The sequence below is a fragment of the Gossypium hirsutum genome, chromosome D02 (assembly GCF_007990345.1).
Source record: "Gossypium hirsutum isolate 1008001.06 chromosome D02, Gossypium_hirsutum_v2.1, whole genome shotgun sequence".
NCBI classification, from domain to species: domain Eukaryota; kingdom Viridiplantae; phylum Streptophyta; class Magnoliopsida; order Malvales; family Malvaceae; genus Gossypium; species Gossypium hirsutum.
Genome location: NC_053438.1, coordinates 11,535,753 through 11,560,921, shown reverse-complemented (window position 1 = coordinate 11,560,921; position 25,169 = coordinate 11,535,753). Strand labels below are relative to the sequence as shown.

The 25,169-nt window shown below is 33.5% G+C and overlaps 1 protein-coding gene and 1 long non-coding RNA gene across 4 annotated transcripts; one reads left to right on the top strand and one right to left on the bottom strand.

The window, feature by feature from the left end:
- The first annotated feature begins 9,269 nt into the window (after positions 1 to 9,269).
- Positions 9,270 to 23,439, top strand: LOC107910401 (uncharacterized). Of its 3 annotated transcripts, none has more exons than XR_005910194.1 (5): positions 9,270 to 10,235; positions 10,379 to 10,444; positions 10,564 to 10,662; positions 10,772 to 10,883; positions 23,139 to 23,439. It is a non-coding gene; the product is annotated as an uncharacterized lncRNA (long non-coding RNA). The 3 variants fall into 3 exon arrangements; XR_001687629.2 differs by lacking the exon at positions 23,139 to 23,439 and adding an exon at positions 13,797 to 14,092; XR_001687628.2 differs by lacking the exon at positions 23,139 to 23,439 and having other exon boundaries at positions 10,772 to 11,214.
- Positions 13,374 to 13,983, bottom strand: LOC107910402 (inosine-5'-monophosphate dehydrogenase 2-like). Its single transcript, XM_041088433.1, has 2 exons — positions 13,756 to 13,983; positions 13,374 to 13,648 (listed from the first exon to the last, which is right to left on the bottom strand). Exons 1-2 carry the CDS (start codon positions 13,981 to 13,983, stop codon positions 13,577 to 13,579), a joined length of 300 nt encoding a protein of 99 aa, XP_040944367.1. The 3' UTR covers positions 13,374 to 13,576.
- Positions 23,440 to 25,169: the final 1,730 nt, after the last annotated feature.

The following is a 25,169-nucleotide window of genomic DNA, read 5'->3' as shown; positions in this document are numbered from 1 at the left end:
CTAAATAGCCTTTCAAAAATTTCAAAATAAGGCAATGTTTTGCGTTTGGGAAATTCGAGGAACGTGCCCTAAGGTGCTGGGTTTTGATTTCTCGTTTAACCAAATTGCCAAATATCCTATTGAATTTCAATCCATGCTATTCGAGTTTTTTTAAGGATCGTATTTTAAATTTCTTTAAAGTTTTCAGTTTTTCGACACTAAGACATTAGGTAATCAACTAGGTACCAATTTTGGGCGTATCGAGGGTGCTAATCCTTCCTCGTGCGTAACCGACTCTCGAACCCGTTTTTCTAAATTTCGTGGACCAAAATTGTTGTTTTAATAAAATTAAATCATTTATTAAAAACAACCACTTTTCAAGGTGATTCGATCACACCTTATCAAAAAATAATTGGTGGCGACTCCCATTTTCGTTTTCGTTTTCAAAACCCAAGTCGACCTCATTTTTCATCAAAAAATGGTGTCAACACTAACCATTGTGTTATTAAGGATACGGTGAATCGAGAGACATTGCTGATGGGCCGCATTCATGATGGACTATATCAGTTTTCTGTACCAGTGAGTTCTACTCCGTCTACGGTTGCTCCACTTGTTACTCATTCGCAAGTTCCACATATAGTTTCAAATAATAATGTGTTTGCTTTATGGCATAATCGTTTAGGCCACCCATCAACTTCTGTGGTCAAAACAGTTTTAAATAAATGTAATGTTACTTCAAGTAAAAATAGTTTGGATGGTATATGTACTACATGTCAAAAAGGTAGGTCACATAAGTTGCCTTTCTCACCTTCGACTACTAGTTATCGTCCTTTTGAGTTAGTTGTGTCTGATCTTTGGGGTCCTGCACCTGTTGCATATGGTGATAAAAGATATTATGTTTCGTTTATTGATATGTGTACTCGGTTTACTTGGGTTTATCTTTTACGTCAAAAAGCTCAAGCACTAGAATGCTTCACTCAGTTTCAACAGTTAATTAAGACACAGTTTGGCAAGTCTATTAAGCAGTTCTAGAGTGATTGGGGAGGCGAATACCGTGGTTTTACGTCTGTCTTAGAATCTCAAGGAATCATACATCGACTGACATGTTCGTATACTTCAGAAAAAAATGGAGTAGCTGAGCGTAAACATCGTCACATTGTTGAAGTAGGTATTAAATTGTTGGCTCACGCAAATTTACCTATGGAATACTAGGGGTATGCGTTTTGCTGTGCGGTTCATCTTATAAATCGACTTCCTACTATTGTCCTTCAGAACAGTTCTCTGTTTAAGGCACTATATGGACATGATCCGACCTATGATCATCTTCGAGTGTTTGGCTGCTGTTGTTATTCTTACTTATGTCCGTTTGTAGGTCATAAGTTGGAATTTCGATCTTAGCCGTCTACATTTTTGGGCTACAGTCCTCGTCACAAGGGGTATCAATGTCTTTTACCAGATGGTAAAGTTATAATTTCAAGGCATGTGGTATTTGATGAGCAGAGATTTCTGTTTGCTGAGACTAGTCCAGACAAGTTTGTGTCGATGACCAGTCAGGCTAGTTCGACTGTTGTTCCTCTCATGTGGCCATCTTATTCCTCAACTCTTGAGCCTTGTATGATGACACCATCTTTACAAGGGTTGCAATCTCAGTCTACTGATCCTGTATTAGATGTTGATTTGGAGCAGTCTCAGTCTCATTATTTTTTAGCTGATGTTGGGACTGGGTCGGGTAATCTTCGAGCTCATGGTTCGTCAGCTAATGATGGGATTGAGTTGAGTGATCTTCCAGCAGTGCATGGCTCGGGATCATCAAGTGATAACAATGCTCACTCTCATTCTACTATGAGAATGTCTGCAAGTGTTTCATCTGCATCTGATAGTTAGATTAGTAGGCCACCTACGGGTAATACTCACCCAATGGTCACTCGAGCTAAAGCGGGGGTTTACAAGCCTAAGGTTTTAAATGTTGAAGCTGTTGAACCGACTACGATTTAAGAAGCTCTGGCTACTGTTGAGTGGCGCGATGCTGCGCAAGCTGAGTATGATGCTCTTATGCGTAATTCCAAATGGGAGCTAGTTCCTACTCCGTCTAATCGTAAGATCATTGGGTGCAAATGGTTGTTCAGAATCAAGAAGAATTTTGATGGTACTATTGCTTGACATAAGGCTCGCTTAGTCGCAAAAGGATGCTCTCAAGTTTCAGGTTGTGATTTTAAGGAAACGTTTAGTCCAGTGGTCAAACCGGCTACTATCAGAGTTATTTTTTCTATTATTGTGTCTAGGGGGTGGTCGCTTCGGCAAGTGGATGTGAATAATGCGTTTCTAAATGGCGATCTTAACACTGAAGTCTTTATGCATCAACCTCCCGGTTATGTTCAATATGGCTCAGATGGCAGACCTTTGGTGTGTCGTCTGAAGAAAGCGTTGTATGGTCTTCGTCAGGCTCCTCGTGCCTGGTTTGAGAAGTTAAAAGGATTTCTAGTTTCTGTGGGGTTTGTGGTATCAAAGTCTGATGCTTCCTTATTTGTTCGAGTGGTACCAGCTTCAACATTGTATGTTCTTGTGTACGTTGATGATATCATTATTATTGGTGATGTGCCTTCTGTTATAGAGTGGTTTGTTAGATTGCTAAATAGTGAGTTCTCGCTTAAGGACATGGGTGATCTCCATTACTTTCTTGGGATAGAGGTTATTCGTTCTTCGACAGGCTATCTTTTTCTTTGTCAAAAGAAGTATATACGTGATATTCTTATACGTTGTTCGATGGAAAATGCGAAGAGTGTTCATACACCGATGATTAGTTCCTCTATTATGACTAGAGATGATGGTGAGCGGTTAGATGATCTGACTGAATATAGGAGTCTTGCAGGAGCTTTATAGTATGTCACTCTTACGCGGCCTGATGTTGCATATGCTATAAATCGAATATGTCAGTTTATGCATTGTCCCACCTCCATTCATATGACCGCTCTAAAGCGCATTTTGAGATATCTAGGTGGAACGATTGATTTTGGGATTGTGTTTCGTCCATCCACAGGTTTGTCCTTAGTTGGATATGCTGATGCAAACTGGGGATTAGATTTTGATGACCGGAGATCCACTATTGGATACTGTGTCTATTTCGGACATACACTTGTGTCGTGGTGTACGAAGAAACAACAGGTTGTTGCTCGGTCTATTGCTGAGGCAGAATACCGAAGTCTTGCCGCAGTTACTAGTGAGGTTGCGTGGCTTTTATCGTTACTTCAAGAATTACATGTTCAGTCTAATAGTATTCCTAATATTTGGTGTGACAGTTCTGGGGCAGTTGCGGTTGCTGCCAATCTTGTTCTCCATTCAAAATTTAAGCATGTTGAGTTAGATTTATTTTTTGTTCGTGAGAAGGTTGCTGATGGTACTGTTGCCGTTGGTGAAGTTCCAGCGTGTGATCAAGTCGCTGATGTTCTTACTAAGCCGCCTTCGCTATCGAGTTTTACTCATTTTAGGAGTTTTCTACGGGTGTTGCCTGTGGAGAAGATAGATGAATATTAGAGTATAGGAGTTGTTAGTTAGTTGTGAGTCTGGTAAGGTTGTTGCTCAGTTTAGACTAGTCAACAAAGTCTATAAATGTTGTACATTGATATTTCATAAGCAAGCAATTTTGAATACAAAGAAAAGAAGTTTATTCTCTGTTCTTTCTATTTCCTTCTGTTTGGCTAGATATATTTTCAATCTTTTATCAAGTTCTTTCAAGGGTGTTCATTGTTCCAAGTATGACATGGGTTTGAGTCGTATTTGCCGCATTTGTTGTTCGAGCTTTGCCCTGTTATTGTAATTTGTCAAAAATTTTTACAAAAATGGTATTTGTTTGTATCAAAAATAATTTATTAAATGTTAAATGAAGCATTATGTGATTAGTTATAATATTTAGAATTTAATTAATGATTAACCAATGTCAATTACAGATTTGATAAATAACGAAATTTTTTTGTAATTGCATCATTGATTTAGTTGACGTTAAACCTATTCATAGGTCATGGTGAAGATTTTTTATTTTCAGTTAGGGTGACATCAATCAAATTTAAATTAAATTATAAAATTAAAAAAATAAAGGTTAAAAATTAAATATTAAAAATTTAAGTACTAAATTTAAGTTATAAAATTATCTGATGTATTACTTAAAATTAATTACGAAATATAATTAAATTGTTTGATAAATATAAATTATAAATTGTAAAATAAATAAATTGTACATTTTATCCTTTAACTCTTAAACATTTCACCTTATTCTACGCAAAAATCAAATTTTAAATATAAATTTTTATAGGATAATATAATATTAAAATAAATAAATTAAAATTGAATTAATTGAAAATATTCTCAACCAATTGATAACTCTAATTATTTTCCACATTTTTTCTAGAAAAATTCTATCACATTGATTTTATTTTAGATTATTAAACATGCCTAAAAAAATTAAATTATTGAAAATATTAATTTTCAATGATTTTTATTTTCAATGGTCTATCAAACGAGGCCTAAAATTTATCACACCCAAAATGTGGGCAAACAAAAATATTTCATATTAAAAAAATATATTAATAGATGATGATTAGTGGAGTGGCAAGGGTTTTATTATATGAATTTGTTGGTCTTGTATTCAATTTTCAAATAATGTTTTTCAGTTGTTTTATTTGAAAATTATGAAAAAAACATGAAAAGATAAAAATACCCTTACAATAATATTAATTATACTTTAATATAAGAGTATTCTAATAATTTCACATCTGAGCTGGTATCGAGTTGACTTATGAAATCAACTCAATCAACCACTTTATATCTAGTATAGATACATAAATTATTAATATAAAATTTTATTTTTTAATATTTTTTAACAATAACATGAGCTTCTTGATGAGTTAGGCTAAGTCGGGCTCGGGCTCAAGCTTAGAATTTTTTTTAAAATTGACTTGTGGCCTGGCTCGACTAGCACATGGATACATCTAGTTGAAATGTTTAATTTTTTTTATCTATATGTATTCAATCATAACACTATCACATTCTTTTCATAAAAAGAGAATTATCGTATTTCTTGTAGTAAAATTAATAAGTTATAAAATTGTTTTGTGACATCCCTGCAAAGGGGATGCTCACCAAACCCCGCTTGGCGTAGAGCATCCATCCAGCACAATGACTCATTAATACATAGGTTCGCCCACCTACGGAACGACCCTATCAATCCCAATATCAAAGATCTATCTCATCACATCTATCACATCCCAAGCAATGGCCTCCTGCTATCAACCACCAATTGAACAACCATTCTTGTCTAGTCACGTGGCCCATTAACCTTAATTGTAGGTCTAAAAAACTGGGCCACTATTTCCTAGGGCTTACATACAGAACCCTCAAGGCGTTTTGCTTGTAAAATGATTGTTCCTTCTTAAGAAAGGAGATAAACTTTCTCTTAAAAAGAAAGAAACCTCCCACTTTGTGTGTCTCAACACCATAGACTCAATGTAAACTGCTCACAACAACCAACTCCCTAACCTTGTATCAATAAAAATATATAGAGAAAAAACAAAAACTCAATAAGGTATGAGATGATCATACTACTGCTAATTGTTTGTTTTTCATTTTAGGTTATATATACAATTAATTAGTTCATACTTAATTGAGAGAAATAATTAAATTTATTTGAATTAATTAATTAAATAATATTATAGGTGTTATGATAGTTACTATTACCGACCCATTACCCGACTGGGTCCTAACCCATATTCTACATAGTTCGCACTTTGAATTCGATTACTCTTCTATGAGACCGCACAATGCAAGTTCGTATCGTCATATAGGCAAACTTACTGTAACAGCCTGATTTAGACCCTAGTCAGAAAGTGGTTTCGGGACCACGAATTCGAGTCAAAAAATATTTTAAAATTACTTTTGGTGTTTACAATATGTGAATTAATATGTGTAAAAATTCCGTGTGAAAATTTTATCGTTTGTGTGCTCAATTTGATAAAAGGACTTAATCGCGTAAAATTGAAAAGTAGCATGCTATAAGTTAAAGTGCTTATTTGCTTTAGTTAATTAAAAGTGAGGTCCTTATGTTGTGATTTGACCATTGAATAATTGAGTGGACAAAGATGGACCACCATTAAGTGTTTTATTTATGTTTTATTAATGGACATTTTGGTAATTAAATAAATAATGGTTAATTAAATAAACAAAATAAAAAAATAGCCATGCATTCTTATCTTTTTGGCCGAAAGTTGAAGGAAAAAGAAACCATCGTTGCTTAAATATTTCGGCACCTTTAAATCTTGATTTAGGTATGTTCTTTGCTCGGTTTTTGATGATTTTTATGTTTTTAAAATCGTTGCTTCGTATTCTAGCTAGCCCATGCCCTAATTTTTGGAATTTATGATGAATTTGTGATTTGCCATTGATAATAGCTTGATGTTTTTGTTGTTTGATGATGAAAAATAAATAATTGTTAATAGATTAATATGTTTAATTAAATGATTTTTGATAAAAAGGTGTATTAAGGATTAAATTGTGAAATTTGTAAATTGAAGGGTCAAATTGTGAAATAAATTGAATAAATGGGCTGCTAAGGACCTAAGGTAAATTCGGCCTAGCATGGGTTTGTGGAAATTTTGAGTAATTTGTGTTATTTTGAAATAGGGACTATTGTAAAAATGTAAAATGTTAAGGGCTAAAATGCAAAATACCCAAATTATGTATTTTTGGATAAAATTGAATGAATATGTTATTAAACAAGCCAGATTTGAATTGAATTAGGTCAAGAAAAGAGGAGATCGAATTTGGATCGGGGAAAAATCAAAAATTTTCGAATAGTCGTCCGGTTAGTTCGTGTCCGTACGAGGTAAGTTCATAAGTGAATAAATGTCGTTAAATTTAAATGTATATGTATTAAATATGTCGAATTAAATTACTATGTTTATATGTATTCATGTCGAATTGATATAAGCATCGGAGAATTAAATACGAGCTTGAATCGATCAAATTACGACGTTTGAAAGTCCCGTACGAACCATAGGAATAGTTAGGATACATATGTCATGACATAGGATTCCGATATGTGATTTTGTGTAAGACCACGTCCGGGACGTTGGCATCGATTTGAGATTTACGTGTAAGACCATATTTGGGACATCGGCATCGTATACGATTTCTTGTAAGACCCTGTCTGGGACAGTGGCATTGATATTTGATTACATGTAAGACCACGTCTAGGACGTTGGCATTGTAAGAGCTTCCGAACTATCCGAGTATCATTATTGATTCCTAACGGTTCAACGGGCAATATTGAGAAATGAATGACTATGTGAAAGTATATCCGATTCAGGTACGTACGAAGTGTATACGATATTCAAGAATGAAAGGTGAGTATGTTTCAAACGACAATATGTGAAATACATGACAATGAATGAAATAAATGTATATAAATGAACGTGGTGATACATATGCTCGTTATATGAAATTGTAATGAAATAAGCTTAATTATATTCAAGAGTTCGAATACCATGAAATTGTGGTCCTATGTTTCGAACATGGGATTTATGAAACATGAAACAGGGTTTGAGGTATGTTAGTTTAGTTTGAAAGATGATTAGATAAATGTTATTGATAATGTTAAACTATTAAATATGTTATGTATATGTGAAAGAGTTAAATAAGCATGTTTTGATTTGTTGGTTATGTGTTTTGTATGACCGAATGTGATATATATTTGAATGAGGAGTATATATGGTTTGAATAGTGGAATTATGAAGCATGTGTAATATGACTTTGATGTATGGTAGTTAATTTGAATTTTGAATTGATAAATGAGATTGAAATGGTTGAATTTGAAAGCATGGTTTATATGTTCATTGATAAATAAGATAAGTGAAGTTACTTAATGTGGTCATGAGAATTTACGAGTATGATAAATGTATGTGTGGTTGAGATTTGCTAAATTCGGCCTAGTCAAATTGAATTATAATATCATTGAGATGATTTATTTGCTTATGGCTTACTAAGCTTTCAAAGCTTACTCTGTTTATTTTTCTTATGTTTATAGAGTTTCAGAGACTTGCTCAGGTTGGAAGTCATAGGAGATCTCATCACACTATCCGGTTATCGCTTCGGTAAATATAAGCTTTGAGTTTTTGGTTATGTGGCATGTATAGGCTAGTTTTGAGATGTTTGATTTTGAAATTTGTATATATGTATATATGTATATAGCCATGCGAAAATGGCTTGATCATGATACTAATGTTGGTATACATATTCGGTCATGTTAGAAGCTTAATTTGGATGTATGTTTCATGTTAAATATATTTGTGATGTTGGTTATATGATTCGGCAATGAGAAATGTTAAAGATGATGTATAATCGGCCATGAAAGTAGCTCATTTTGGATGTATAATTTGTCTTGTGTAAAGGTTTGAAAGTGGTAAATAATGTGTTTTTGACATAATGCATATGCTCACATAAGTTATGTATGTGTGATAGCTTGCATATTGATTGTTAAAGTACAGTTTGTGATAGTAAAAATATGAACATATATTATAATTTATTTGATGATCATTTAGGTACGGTTATAAATGGTGCAATTAGCTTTGATTCGAATTGTGAAATTGGTAGTTATTATTTTGGTAAAATGTCCATAATTTGGTAAAACCAAATTTTATACTTGACCATTATGTGAAGTTGTTAATGTCGTATATATAAATATTAATGTTTAATAAATCATGTGGTTTGGCTTGACTTAGTAAAATGTGAAAAAGTGCATATTTATAAGTGCTTTTGGAAAATATTTAATGAAATAGATTTATATGAATAGATGTCTTAATATATGATTTGTATATGAAATGAATTATACTTGGTTATAAGTTAAGTATTCGATTGCTATGATTCACTGGTTATAATGTTTGAATATTAATTTGGGTAGAGTATGAATTATAGTATCGAAGCATGTTAGTTTGGTTTAAAATTATACTAGATGAATAGTATTGAATTGATTACATTTTTTTTTGGTACTTGAATTGAAATGAATGCCTGTTCTGAGTTGTATTTTGATCGGTAAAGCCTCGTAACCCTAATCCGACGACAGACACGGGTTAGGGGTGTTACATTTACATCGTATAATTCTATGAGACCACATGATGTAGGTTCGCACCATCATATAGGCGAACCCACATCATATAATTCTATGAGACTGCACGATGTAGGTTCGCATCATCTTATAGCCGAATTAACATTGTATGAACACGTGTTAAATCTAGAGTAGGGTACATGTCGACATGCATGGGCTATATGTGTCAACATGTTAAACCTAAAAATCGGAGCGAATTACAGGAGCCACACGAGCTGGACCATTCCACATGGCCGTGTGAGCCACACGGGCCGTCACATGACTATGTGGCAGACCATGTCAATTTAGCAAATTTGAACTCTGAATTGTCGGGAAACGTAATTTTTAGGTTTTTGGGCATTTTGAGAACTATATATGACAAAAATAAGAAGATAGGAGTGAGCCGTCATAGAATAGTCAAGAAAACAACTCGAAAAACACCGTAGAAGCCGATTTTGGATTTATATATTTTATTTTATTTTATTATGCATTTTTTGTTATACTTTTTCAATTGTTTTTTTCTAGTTTGTAATCTCTATATCTTATTTTTTTTTCTATTTTCTTATTAGTTTGTTCAGTAACATGTACTTTATTTAGAATCGTTTACGATTTCGATTTTCACTATTCCTGCGAATTCATCCAAATTCAAAGCAATTTTAGTTTTCTCCCTCCCTTATGAAAATTTGCTTATCCTGTACCTATCTGTTTGTACATTGAGGACAATGTCACTACAATAAAATAAGCTTTTAGTGATATTTTTAGTGACATTTAGACCGAAAATGCCGCAAATATATCATTAGTGGCGTTTTTTTTATAATCACCGCAAAAGATAAGGGAGGCGCTAATTTTTAATTTTACTGAAAAGACGCCGTTTTATTTCTCTCCCCCGATTCCTTTTCTTTCCCAATTTCCTTTTCTTTCTCAGCCTTTCTCAACCTGTTCTTCTATTTTATACCCGAAATTCCTCTCAACTTGTTCTTCTATTTTATTTCTCAGTCTGTTCTTTGATTTCCCGAAACCCTAAACACCCACTTTTGCCCCCTTTCCTCAGAGGCTGTAACCGAGCAACAGTTTACCCAGTTTTCCGACGCCTAGCCACACTACCCAGCAGCGAACTCAGTCTTAGAAAGTATGTGAGGTTTTTGATGTTTTTTTTTTGTTTGGGTTTGTTAAAATTTACTTCCTTTAGTTTTCAATCGTGTTAAAATTTTAGAAATTTTAATTTGGGTAGTTCAAATGTTTTTTTTAATTTGGGTGCTGCCGCTTACCTAGGTTCTTCGCTTGTCAAGAGGCTCCTGGAAAAAGGACACATTGTTCACGCAACTACGAGGAATTTGGGTTACTTTTTGTTCTCTCTTTGCTGTCTTTGGTTCATCTGTCTGTTTGCACTGCAGTTTCACCACCAGTAATCTTTGTGATGTTTTGAGTGCTTATCGATTGTTCTTTCCATTTAATAGATCCCTTGCACAGCCGACCTTTTGACAACATCGTCTATGCAGTTGGCTTTGTTAGTTCAACCAATGGCTCTTCCTCATCCGTCAGAGGACCCTATTCAAGTAATGCCAGCTGTATTTGTTCTTCTAGCTTGTTATGCAATCTGTCGGGTTCTTAAATGGATTTTGTAATTTGATCTGCTTGTCATATTTTGAACATTTCTTACCATAGGTTTTGGATTTTGGGGAAAGTGGTCATGTTCGATGTTCCCGTTGCAAAGGTTACATAAATCCTTTCATGAAGTTCATTGATTAGGGAATGAAGTTTATCTGCAATTTATGTGGTCAGTATTAATCATCTTTGTGTGCTCATCTAGTATATTTTGCAGTATCTTGTGTATTTTAACTTATTCTTATATTCATACCAGTCTGTTGCATCGTGTCACTGTCAAAAAGTGACAAAACTTCATTGATTAGTTGTGCTTAGACTTTGGGAGCTAAATAGTAGACTAGTCATAATAATAATGATTTGAGAGCTCTTTTTTGGAAGTTGTTTGAACAACCATTATGATTGAAATGTAATAATAATGATTTGAGAGCTCTTTTTTGGAAGTTGTTTGAACAACCATTATGATTGAAATGTAATAATAATGATTTGAGAGCTCTTTTTTGGAAGTTGTTAGCTGTAGGATTCCTTAGATTACAAACTGATGCATGCTTCTATTCTTAGTTTGTTGGACTTTATCAGTTTTAAGGTTTCCTCTTTTCACACATAAAATGCCTTTTATATATCAAACAAATACCATGACCAAGGACGGGAAGTATAGCAACTATAGATGAGGGAAGGAATGAGTTTATTAGTTAGCTACCAAATTGAATGATTTTTGGTGAGTTCTTGAATCCAAATCTTTAAAATTTTTGTGCATTCATTTACTTAAAAATTGTTGATTTTGGCTGGAAGTTTATTGGGACTATACCTTGGCTAGTCGATTGATAAAGAGAATTTAATGATATTGTTTAAGTGGAGTTACTGTTCGGCTTGCATGTATATTGCATTGTGGTGAAATAAGCACAATAAAATGATGGTTGAATTTAACATGCATGCTGTTCGACATGATCATAATGCTGTAAAAAAAATCAGGTTTTGTAATGTTTTAACATTAATGTTGAAGCTAGAAAAAAAAAAGGCTATATATGTCGAAGAGAAGTAAGGAATTAAATTGTATGAAATTTAAATTGCTGCTAGCTAGAGAAATGCAAAAAAAAAAAAAAAAACCGATGTTTGTGGCTATTACATTGATGATTAAATATTGCAGTATTGAGTTAATTTATCGGTAATTAACTTGGTGCAAATGAATGAACTTTATGATGTGTGAAAACGGTCAGTTGAAATTTTTAAAGTTTGCATATGCTATTGAATAAATGCTGAAATTTGTTATGTTTGGAATCTAGAAATTTGGAGTGCTATATACTGTAAATTATGATGTCTGAATGGTAAATAGATGATGTTCAAATGCTGAAATTTATTAAGTTTGAAAGCTGGAAACTTACAACACGTTTGGTTCGTTGAAATGGAATAGAGGCGTAATAGGTAATTCTTTTGTTTGGTTGAATGGAATGGAATATAGGCGTAATGGTATTCTTGTGTTTGATTGAATGGAATAGAGGTGTAATGTATGGCATAAGGAAAAAAACAAAAATGACTAGAATACCTTTAGCAGAATTTTTGGTTGGTAGATGATTATTGTTATTGTTATTAAATTTTAATAAGATTATTAATATAAATAATAAATAATAAATAATTTAATCATATTTTAACATAATTATTATTAAATATAATTTAATAATAATATATAATTTAATAAAATATATAAATTTACTAAAATCATAATATATAGTACTATAAAATATAATTTAAAATAATTATTATTAAATATAATTTAACAAAAATATATAATTTAATAAAATTTTTAGTATTAAATATTATTATATGAAATTACTAAAATCATAATATATAATACTATAAAATATAATTTTTAATAATTATTATTTAATATAATTAATAAAATTCTTAATATTAAATATTCTTATATGAATTTACTAAAATCATAATATATAATACTATAAAATATAATTTAAAATAATAATTATTAAATATAATTTATAATCTACTTTATTATTTTTAAACTGCAATACATATTTTAATGTGCTAAAATATCATTAGTGGAACAAATAATTTAATTATTCTATAATAAAAAAATATTAGCAGTAATAAATAACTTGAGAATTATAAAATACATAAATGTTAATAAAAATATCCTTTAAAACTTCTTTATATTAAAGATTGAATTCAAGTGTTAACCGAAAATGCTTAAGTTTAACGTTTTACATATTTAGTTTTTAAGAAAAAAATCAAAAATTTCCATTTGAGCATGATTGAATAAACTAAAAATATCTGATGGAAAGGAGGCTCATCCGATTAAACTCAAATAATTCAACTTTCTCTAATAATTAAAAATAATAATATAATTTTTGCCAACATTTTCCCAAACAAGAACCTACAGTTGTTTTGACATATTCGACATATTCTATCGCGGATTTGATTATTAAAATATTGAATGTGACACTCTAAAATTATACCACTTTTTTACCTGAAAGTTCATATAAATTTTTAAATTTTTAAGCAATAATTTAAAATAATCTTAAAAAATCTGATTAAACGTTTATATTTTTCAAGTTCAATAATCAAAATAGATTCAAGTACCAAAGTTAACAAAAAAAAATTATAGGTACTGAAACCAACCTAGTTGCCAAATTCAAGGCCAAAAATTATATTATCCCATAAAAAAACATATTAAAAGTCATATTATTAATAGTAGTTTAAGAATTTCATAAAAATTAACTCAAAGCAATACTAATAAATGTGTACATATAAACAACCTTAGCCCCAAAAGGGTAACATATCAACCAAGTTTCTATAAACGTTAGATGGAAAACCAGAATGCCATCAACAACATGGCACAATTGCGGGAAAATCTCAAAACGACTTCTTTTCATAAGAAACCAAACCATGCACTCCACCTTCAGCTTGTGCTGCACCGGTTCGAACCTGTTCCAGGTTCAGGACAACATGATAGTGTACCATAAGCAACAATAATCAAATCACAAACTAGAAAAAAAAAAGACATGGGATCTTATAAAGGAGATTAATCATACCTCAAACCTCAGTGTGCCTGATCTCAAGTGTTCATGTGCAGACGGTAGAGAGGAAGCACCGAGATCTTGGAATCCTTGCTTGACTGCTTGCATTGTGTAAGGTATAAATTTTAGTACAGAGCCTTTATCCGCGACTGCTCCAACAACCCCTTGTGCGATCTTCAACTTCGCGGTATCACCCAAACATCTTTGATCACTTCCCTTAGTCATTGCTTCTAGGGAGCCCATGCCACGATATTTTTTGACACGTTGACCATTCTAATAAAAACAAAACATGAGGGTTTGCAGAAAAGGATTGATTTAAATTAAATGTGAAATGCATATATATATGTTTCTTTGTGTTTGTGTTTGTAGAAAAGAGTGTGTGTTATATGCGAAACAAGTGATGACTAAAGCAATAACACTACATAAGGCAATGAAAGAAGAACCAAAAGTAAAGAAGAAAAGTTGTCATTGGATAAGACTCGCATATGTAAGAATCAGACTCCCACTAACTCCTGTCTGGTGAGCAGTGCACCATAATTTATACTATAATGCCTAAAGTTACAGAAAACAAAAGCAGTATCATACCTTATACTCGTAAGCTCCAGGAGCCTCGGTGCTTTCGGCTAAAAAGCTTCCCATCATCACAGTAGATGCCCCTAAAACCAAAGCCTTGACAATACGTCCAGAGTTTGAAATGCCACCGTCAGCAATAACAGGCACACCATGCTGTGCCGCAATAGATGACACCTTGTAAACAGCTGTTGCCTGAGAGGTAGCAAAAACAAAGAAAATAAATTTGTATCTCCAATTTATCATTGACACTACCAGACAGGGTTGCTAGTTGTATCTCCTCCAACTCCTTTCTTTTTTTTTTGATCCTTTCCAGTAATATCTCTGTAACACTTCAAGTAAAATTTCCTAAGCTCATTTTTCAGCCTCTTGAGATTGAGAAACGAAGATACCATAGGATCTCCCTAAACATGTTGCTGCCATGAATTCTTAACAATGCTTAGGAAATCAGGATGCTGACCAAAAGTTGAAGAATCAAAGAGGCTTAGGAGGTGAGTGACTAAGCTTGTCCAATTCAAAAATGAACAACAGTGGTCAGATACACCTGGCGCAAGAAATTCAACAATGTAATTTGGTATCTGCAACCAAGCAGAATTAACAAGCACTCTGTCAAGTTTCCTTGCCAAGAAGCTCTGCTGTTGATTGTTAGTCTAAGTGAAAAGTGGCCCACTAAACATATAATCATCTAACTCAAGCTCTTCCAAGCAACTTCTATCTCTTTAATGTCAGTACTTTAATTATAAATTCCTGAAATATCCGAGCTCTCTTGAGGATTGGCAATCACGTTGAAATGCCCAGCTACTAACTAAGGAGAAGCACCAACATTGTGCTTAGTCTCCAAATGAGTCCATAACCTCTTCCTTTCACAACCATCAGTACTTCCATAAACCTTAGAAACATACCAGAATTGATTAGAGCTTTTAATCATGCATGTGATAGTCTGATTTGTGTTAACAACCTCTGTAACCTCCAAAAAAGTCCATCCATAAAAACCATAATCTTCCATTCTCAGCATCATTGTAGTTGTTAATGCCCCTCCAACCCTGAAACCACTTTTCCAATAACAGTCACATTATTTTCCTTTACTCTAGTTTTAATCAAACAAACTACAACTCTCAACTCCTTCATTCTATTCATAACACTAATCTATTTGAGGGAATTGTTAAAACCCCTTACATTCCAAAAAAAGGATTAACTAAATCGTCTCCCAGTTGACCTTGATCAATCTGTTCCAATTCACATTCATCATTCAAAATCTCAAACCTATTTTCAGAACCAGAAACAACAGCTTTCCCTTTACCCTTCGAAGATTTCCTCTTAACCGTACTTGAAGAACTCCCCTGTAACTCATTCGCAGCCATTACAACTTCTAATTCTTTATCAAATGAATTAAAGTTTTATTTTATGAATATATTAAATATTTGATCACGAAAATTGGGATTCAAACTTCTAATTTTTTTCTGAGTTGAATTATAACTTCGAAAAAGTGCAATCTTTCATCGTTGAAATTGGGATTTAAGCCCTAGTTTTCAGAAACCTTAGATGCCACTAAAGGTGAATGCATGATTCAATTTCTAGAAATGTTGAATCTTTCATCATAAACATTAAACATAAAAGGGAAAACACGTTGAAAGAAACATAAAAATGTTAGGGCAGACAATGTTTACCTTGATTGAATCGGAAAGGTTTTGTTGAGGGTTTATTTGGAGATACTTAGGATTGATACAAGAGACTTCCCTACTCACTGCATTTGAAGAACACAAGTCTATTTTTGGTCGACAAAATCCCGTAAAATAGGGAGCGGTGGTGGTGGAGGTGAAAGTGAAACGAAAGCGGTGGAGGTGACTTTGCTGGCAACTTAAAATGATGTTGGGAGGGAGAGTTCTGGAAGTGGCTTTCGGCTTGGGAAAATGAGAGGGTAAAACAGGGCATAAAAATCAAGATGGCTAAATGGAAGCTAAACTGAACTTTGGGCAGGGAATAGAAGTCGGTGTAATAGCAGTAATAAATATGTAATGTAATAGGGATGTAATAGAGCATTACACCCAACCAAACATATGAATAGGTGAGGCCCATGTAATAGGGATGTAATGGCTATGCCATTACACCCAACCAAACATGCTCTAAAGTGTTATATGTTGTAAACCATGTTATCTGACTGCTGAAACTTTAGGCATTTAAATGCTGCAAATTATCATGTCTGAAGCTGGTATTTGGATAACTAAATATTGTTTTTTTTGGATAAATGAATTTAGCTTGACAGACTTGATCAACGGCTCGTTTGGAGCTTGGTATTCTCCTAAATTCTTATACCTTTTGTTTGAAATTAATGTATGTGCTATTCAGGATAAAAGAAAAACTAAAGAGATTAAATGTTGAGTTAATTTTTGATGACCGTTGTTAAGAATTCTCAATTTTAAGTATGAAATTGTTGAACTGAATATACTTAAATTTGTTGAGGAGATGGACTGCTACTGATTGAAATAAATGGGAATTATGAGAAGTTAAATGCCAATTTTGGCCTCTGTCCAAATGTTAGACTTTCAGCATTTAATTTCCTTGTTTAAAGATGTTTTCAACTTGCTAAAAATGCAACAATTGCATATGTTAATTAATTAATTAAATAAATGATACTGAGTTCTTTACCTTTTCTTCATTGGTTGTTTTGTTGCATCTTTATGCTGGTACGAATGATGGAATTAACTGAAATTTGAGTGAAATTTCTAGTTGTCGAGGGAGCTGTTGAAGCATGCAGTTTGCATGCATGCTGTCTAATTTCTTATCAATTTAGGTGGTCTGATCGATGGTTGTTTATTGTTGTCCAAATAATAATTAAAGATCATCCAAGTGACCAGGAAATTAAAATGGTCTGAACAATGTGAAACTAAATTGTTAAATGTTAACTAATGATGTCCAAATGGATATGAATTTAAGATGTTAATAAGCTAAAAGTTTAGGTGTTAAATGCTGCAATTATGGTGTCTGAAAGTTGTGATTTATGATATTCAAATGATGTATGTTGACACCATTTTTTTGATAAAACGGGGTCGACTTGGATTTTAAAAACGAAAACGAAAAACAGGAGTCGCCACAAATCCTTTTTAATTAGGTGTGATTGGATCACCTAGAAAAGTGGTTGTTTTTAATAAACGATTTAATTTTATTAAAACAACGATTTTGTTCCACGAAATTCGGAAAAATATGTTCGGGAGTCGGTTACATACGAGGAAGGATTAGCACCCTCGTAACGCCCAAAAATTGGTACCTAGTTGATTAATTAATGTTTTAATGTCGAAAATTAAAAACTTGGTTTAAATGTATGATCTTTTCATTACATATCATCGATCTTTATTATAATTTTCATCGTTGGGGTTTATAATTGCTGTGTTAGTTTAAGTTTTGGTATCTTTTTGCATTACATTGCATGATCATTGGTCACACCCTTTTAAGTGGGAGTGAGAAGTTAGTCCTTCGTAAGGTTTTCACCTTCGTGCAGGATAGTGAATTACTTTCGGGATACATCTGTACCTATATTTTCGTGAGATTTTTATCTCCGTGCAGCCATATGAAAATGTATTCCCCTGAACTGAACTCGGTCCGTATAAGCTTATAATGGGTGAGGATCGAGGAATCTGCTGGTTTGGATACTTTTGCTTTAGAACCAAATCACATGTAGTGAGCCCTAAGAGCCCACCCTAGGTAGAGCCATTTCAAACCCTTAGTGGTTACTTGAATAGGTATTCTATTTTTCTTGTTTGCTTTTGCTTTGTACTAACCCGTTTCGTTTTGTTTTGTTTATGATTGTATTGAATTTTCATCATAAAAAAGAGGTGTTGATTCACGTTAAGTTGCTAAATAGAGAGCTTATCATAAGAAAATGGGTTTCTTGATAAAGTGGATTACAATACGGCTGCCCGAATATATCCCTAAGAAACACAGCAAAAGAAGGACGATGGAAGAGTACATGACTTTATTTCGTGGCCCAAGGATTCAAGCTAATTATTTGAGTCATCGATATTCTGACTTCCTTAAAGAAATTGGTGAGCATTACGAGGATGGGCAAACGATGGATTGCAACCAAGATTAGGCAAGAAAGAGCTAGTAGTGGCATCCATTGAAAATTTGTGAGATTTATCTTAAACATCCGGACAAAGGGAAAAATCGATGTTTCTTGGAGTATGAGGGCGAGGCCATACATGCATCCGTTTTATGTAAAGAGATTTATTTTTTTAGTAAAGTTGTTCTAATAAGAATTAAACCAAGAATCAATGTCTCGTTTTTGCATTCATTTCATACATTTGCATTACATGACATCATGTGCATTAATGACCATTAAAAGATCCTAATTTTGTAAAATTATTTCAGTTAATCTGGAAACCAACAAGAATCCACCAACCAAATATCACTACGGTACCCGCCGCACAACAAAAGCAATGGATCAGAGGTTAGAAAGATTGGAACAATTGCAAAAATGAGATGTAAGATCAGATGCAGGAACGGATAAAATCCAACAAGACATTCAAGAGTCTCAAAGAAGTATGATGAGTCAATTGTCGCAGTTATTGGCTAGAGGGAATGATAAAGGAAAAAGCCCTGTAGTTGATTCTGGGGTTGATAATAAGGGCCCTGAAACCCCGACAAGTACCCCGGTGCAACCAGAGATGTGCCCGCAAAGAATACCTGTCACTATCAGACCTCAATATCAGGCTGGTGTCTCGGCACTAATGAACTTTCAAACAGGCTCAAGTTTCAATCCTGTGAACAATCCAACCAATCATGTAGTTTCTGATCTAGATGAAATAGAAAAAGCAAGAGTGGAACTGCCAAAACAACTCGAAGATCGGTACAAGTAGTTGGAGGAAAAACTTAGAGCAATAGAAATTACTGACTACCATCACGGGGTTGACGCTAGGGATCTGAGTTTGGTCCCAAATTTAATCCTCCCACTAAAATTCAAGACTCCAGAATTTGAAAAGTATAATGAGACTAGTTTTCTTGAAGCTCACATCACGATGTTCTGCCAAAGAATGATAGGATACGTTAATAACGGTCAATTGTTAATTCATTGCTTCTAAGATAGTTTGGTCAGGTCGACTGCCAAATGGTACAGCCAGTTGAGCCGTGCTGACATCCACTAATGGAAGGACTTGGCACAGGCTTTTATGAAGCAATGCAGCCATGTAAAAGACATGATACTTGACAGAATTACACTGCAGAATATGAAAAAAAAAGCCAAGTGAGAGCTTTAAACAATATGCCCAAAGATGAAGAGAGGTTGCGACACAAGTTCAGCCACCTCTTTTGGAGAAAAAAACCACGATACTTTTCATCAACACTCTAAAAGCACCGTTCATTAACCACATGTTAGGAAGTGCTACCATGAGCTTCTCAGATGTAGTTATATCTGGTGAGATGATTAAAAATGCAATAAGAAGTGGGAAGATAGATGCGGGAGAAGGCGTCAAGAGATTAACCCTAAAGAATAAGGAAAATGAGGTGAACAACATGAGTATATATAAAAAGGGTTATTCAAAATCAATTACGATGAATCGGTAAAAAAATGGTCGCTAACCAATAAGGTTCATTAAGACAAGAATCTGGAACAAGACAAAACACTGAGAAGCTTCAGTTCATGCCAATTCTGATGTCGTATAATGAGCTATATCAAATCTTATTCAATGAGCACATTGTTGCCCCTTTTTACTCAAAACCCCCACAACCTCCGTACCCCAAATGGTACGACGCGAATGCATAATGCGATTATTATGCGAGAATTACGGGGCATTCCATAGAAAATTGCGTTGCCTTTAAAAAAGTGGTTTCCTCCAGTGCAGAAAATATGCTACCCAATCATGACTGATAATGGAGAGAATACAATGCATAAAGAAGTTAAGAAATATTCATATCAATGTTATTTGTGAAAAAGCTACTGAAGAAGAGACCTTATTAGATATTCGCCCTTATAAACCTAAGAGTGTTCTAAATAATGAGACAGCAGAAGAGACCCTGTAGTATTTAAAGCTTACTTGGAGTAATATTCAGAACATACTTGTTGCTTTCAGCCTAGAGGCAACAAGAACTCTTTTGTGAAATAGGCTCATGTCTGAACGTCATGAGATCCCTCTAAACACATGTCTTGCTTAAAAGGAGATTCTAAGTCTGTAGCAGTGTCACTCATGTCGTTGATATCTAAGGACCTATTGTAAGTACAAGGAATGTATGAATTTAAGAATAATTATCTGTACAGTATGATTATGAATGAATGAAAAAATAATTTGGAAGAAAGTATGAAAGAATAAAAAAATTATTAATAAAGAATGAAAGAATATTGGCTAAAAAATGATTGCAAAGATATATTTCATTAAAATAATGACGTTCAGACATGAGCCTATTTCACAAAAGAGTTCTTGTTGCCTTTAAGCTGAAAGCAACAAGTGTGTTTTGAATATTACTCTAAGTAGGCTCTAAATACTACAGGGTCTCTTTTGCAGTCCCATTATTTAGAATACTCTCAGGTTTATAAAGGCGAATATCTAACAATGTTCATTCTTCAGTAGTTTTTTCACAAACAACATTGATGTGAACATTTCTTAACTTCTTCATGCATTGTATTCACTCCATTATCAGTCATGATTGGGTAGCGAATTTTCTACACTGGAGGAATCATCAATTTTGACAACGCGCATGCTGATAAGCCTTTCAACCACTTTTTTAAAGGAAATGTAATTTTTTATAGAATGTCCCGTAATTCTCGCATGATAATCGCATTGTGCATTCGCGTCGTACCATTTGGGGTACGGAGGTTGTGGGGGTTTTGAGTAAAAAGGGGCAACAATGTGCGCATTGAATAAGCTTTGATATAGCTCCTTATACGACATCAGAATTGGCGTGAACTGAAACTTCTCAGTGTTTTGTCTTGTTCCAGATTCTTATCTTGATGAACCTTGTTGGTTAGCGACCATTTTTCTTAACTGATTCACCGTAATTGATTTTGAATAACCCTTGTTATATGTACTCGTGTTATTCATCTCATTTTCCTTGTTCTTTAGGGTTGATCTCTTGACGCCTTTTCACGCATCTATCTTCCCACTTCTTATTACATTTTCAATCATCTCACCAGACATCACTACATCTGAGAAGCTAATGGTAGCACTTCCTAACACGTGGTTAATGAACGGTGCTTTCAGAGCGTTGATGAAAAGCATTGTGGTTTCTTTCTCCAAAAGAGGTGGCTGAACTTGTGTCGCAACCTCTTTCCATCTTTGGGCATATTGTCTGAAGCTCTCACTTGGCTTCTTTTCCATATTCTGCAGTGTAATTCTGTCAGGTGTCATGTCTTTTACATAACTATATTGTTTCATAAAAGCCTGTGCCAAGTCCTTTCATGAGTGGATGTTAGCACGGCTCAACTGGTTGTACCATTTGGCAACCGACCCGACCAAACTATCTTGGAAGCAATGAATTAACAATTGATCGTTATTAACGTATCCTGTCATTATTCGACAGAGCATCTTGATGTGAGCTTCAGGAGAATTAGTCTCATTGTACTTTTCAAATTCTGGAGTATTAAATTTTGGTGGCAGTATTAAATCTGGGACCAAACTTAGATCCCTAGCGTCAACCCCGTAATGGTAGTCAGCAATTTCCATTGCTTTAAGTTTTTCCTCCAACCACTTGTACCGATCTTCAAGTTGTTTTGGCTGTTCCACTTACTTTTTCTATTTCATTTAGATCAGGAACTACAGGATTGGTTGGATTGTCCTCCGGATTGGAACCTAAGCCTGTTTGAAAGTTCATTGATGCCGAGACACCAGCCTGATATTGAGGTCTGATAGTGACAAGTATTCTTTGCGGGCACATCTCTGATTGCGCCGGGGTACTCGTCGGGGTGAAACCTGAAGGATAAACAGGGCCCTCATGATCAACCCCAGAATAAACTAAAATGCTTTTTCTTTTATCATTCCCTCTAACCAATAACTGCGACAATTGACTCATCATAGTTCTTTGAGACTCTTGAATGTCTTGTTGGATTTTATCCAGTCGTTCCTGCATCTGATCTTGTATCTCTTTTTGCAATTGTTCCAATCTTTCTAACCTCAAATCCATTGCTTTTGTTGTACGGTGAGTACCGTAGTAATATTTGGTTGGTGGATTCTTTTTGGTTTCTAGATTAACTGAAATAATTTTACTCAATTAGGGTCTTTTAATGGTCCTTAATGCACATGATGTCATGTAATTCAAATGTATGAAATGAACATGAATCAACACCTCTTTCTTATGATGAAAACGAAACGGGTTAGTACAAAGCAAAAGCAAATAAGAAAAATAGAGTACCTATTGAGGTAACCACTAAGGGTTTGAAGTGGCTCTACCTAGGGTGGGCTCTTAGGGCTCACTACATGTGGTTTGGTTTTAAAGGAAAGGTACTCGAACCAGCAGATTCTTCAATCCTCACCCATTATAGGCTTATACGGACCGAGTTTGGTTCAGGGGAATACATTTCCCTATGGCTGCACGGAGATGAAAATCTTACGAAGAGATAAGTACGGATGTATCCCGAAAGCGATCCACTATCCTGCATGGAGGTGAAAACCTCACGAAGGATTAGCTTCTCACTCCCACTTAAAAGGGTGTGACAAATGGTCATGCAATGCAATGCAGAAAGATACCAAAACTTAAACTAACACATCAATTATAAACCTCAACGATGAAAATTGTAATAAAGATCGATAAAATGCAACGAAAGGATCATACATTTAAACTAAGTTTTTAATTTTTGACAAAAAATAATCAACTCATGGCTTGACTCTTTTATTTTGTATCCCCAGCGGAGTCGCCACCGACCCACTGCCATTTTCATATTATCTGCCACCACTTGCCCACTTGTCGCATCAGTCACTTGCAAGTAATAAAAGAAGGCAATAGAGCAAAGAAGGACATGCGGAGAATCGGCTATAAAAAGCCAATTTTTTCTGTAATTTGGGGGGTTCTTTTTTTTATATAGATTTTGTAGGAACACTTTAGCAAGAAAAATGCAAATCAGATTCAAAAACAAACAAATAGATTCACTCCAAGGTGATTTTCATTTTTGCATTTCTTTTCTTTTTATACTCATTTATTTTTATCTTTATTTTCTTTATTCTTTTTTTAAGGAACAACTTGTATTCGTAAAAAATTATAAAAAATACCTTTTTTGAAAATTTCAGCCACCGTACACGGTGGTCGACGAGGTGCCTGCGCGATGCCGGTGCGGCGGGCCTTGGTCGAAATCTGGACTTAGTTCAGAGGAAAAACCCTTTCTTTTGTATTTTTTCCTTCTTAAGTGTTTAAATGATTTTTTTCTCAAAACACTAATATTTATACCATTGCGAAACGGCGCCGTTTTGGCTTAGCTCCAAAACACCAAAAATGACGTCGTTTTGACCTGGATTGGACCGACTCGACCCGCCTGCTCTAGGATCTGCGTGTTTTTATACGGAGGGGTAAATTTCACTTTTAACCCCTTCGCCTTTTAATGCTTTCTCAATCAGTTTTTTTTGTATTTTTAAATTTGCCCCTTTAGTTTATTTTTGATTTCAATTTAGTCCTATTCGAACAACACCGTTTTAGAGTTAAAGGGAAAATTGCCCTTCTAGTTCCTCTATGTTATTTGCGCGTTCAACGAAGTCCCGCCTCTTTTATTTATTTATAGGTTTGGCGCCGAACTTTGTTTTAAAATTTAATTTAGCATTTTTTTGTTATTTTGCTGATTTTGTTATTAAAATCAATGTGTCTTATTATTATGTTATATTATTATATAATTACTTATATATATGTACACGTATATATTGTATAGCTTATTTAATATATACATACATACTCATTTTTTTATATGTTTTATAATTTTTATATATATATCTATATATATCCATATACATTTTTTTTCTTTCACGAATACATATATATAAATACATCTATATACATTTTTTTTACAAATATATATAAATACTTATATATTTTTCATAATTTTATATATACATATACATGTATATACATACTTCATAAACTTTTATATTTAATAATTTTAAAAAATATATATTTTTCATATTTTCATAATTTTATGTATATACATACATATATATATTTCCCTTATGTGTACATATCTATTTTTATATTTTATATTTTTTATCTAGTTTCTTTATTGTTATTATTGTTTTACTTGATGATCATTTATTTATTTATTTATTTATATGTTTATTTTTTTAATGTTTTAGTTTTATTTACTTGTTATTGTATATACATGAATGATTTTTTCTTTTTTTATTCTTATTCGTTTTTGCTCATATTATTTTTGTTCATATTATCATATTTATTATTACATTATGCATATTAACACCTTACTTCAAAAAAGGAAAATTTTTCTAAATAAGGTAATATTTTGCGTTTGGAAATTCGAGAAAACGTGCCCTAATGTGTTGGGTTCCGATTTTTTTGTTCAACCAAATAGCTAAATATCCTTTTAAAATTTCAAAGTAAGGGAATATTTTGCATTTGGAAATTCGAGAAACCGTGCCCTAATGTGCTAGGTTTCGATTTTTTCATTTGACTAAATAGCTAAATATTCTTTTAAAATTTCAAAGTAAGGCAATATTTTGCGTTTGAAAATTCGAGAAAATGTGCCCTAATGTGCTGGGTTTCGATTTTTTCATTTGATCAAATAGCTAAATATTCTTTTAAAATTTCAAAGTAAGGCAATATTTTGCGTTTAGAAATTCGAGAAAACGTGCCCTAATGTGCTGGGTTTTGATTTTTCTCGTTCGACCAAATAGCCAAATATCCTTTTAAAATTTCAAAGTAAGGCAATATTTTGTGTTTAGAAA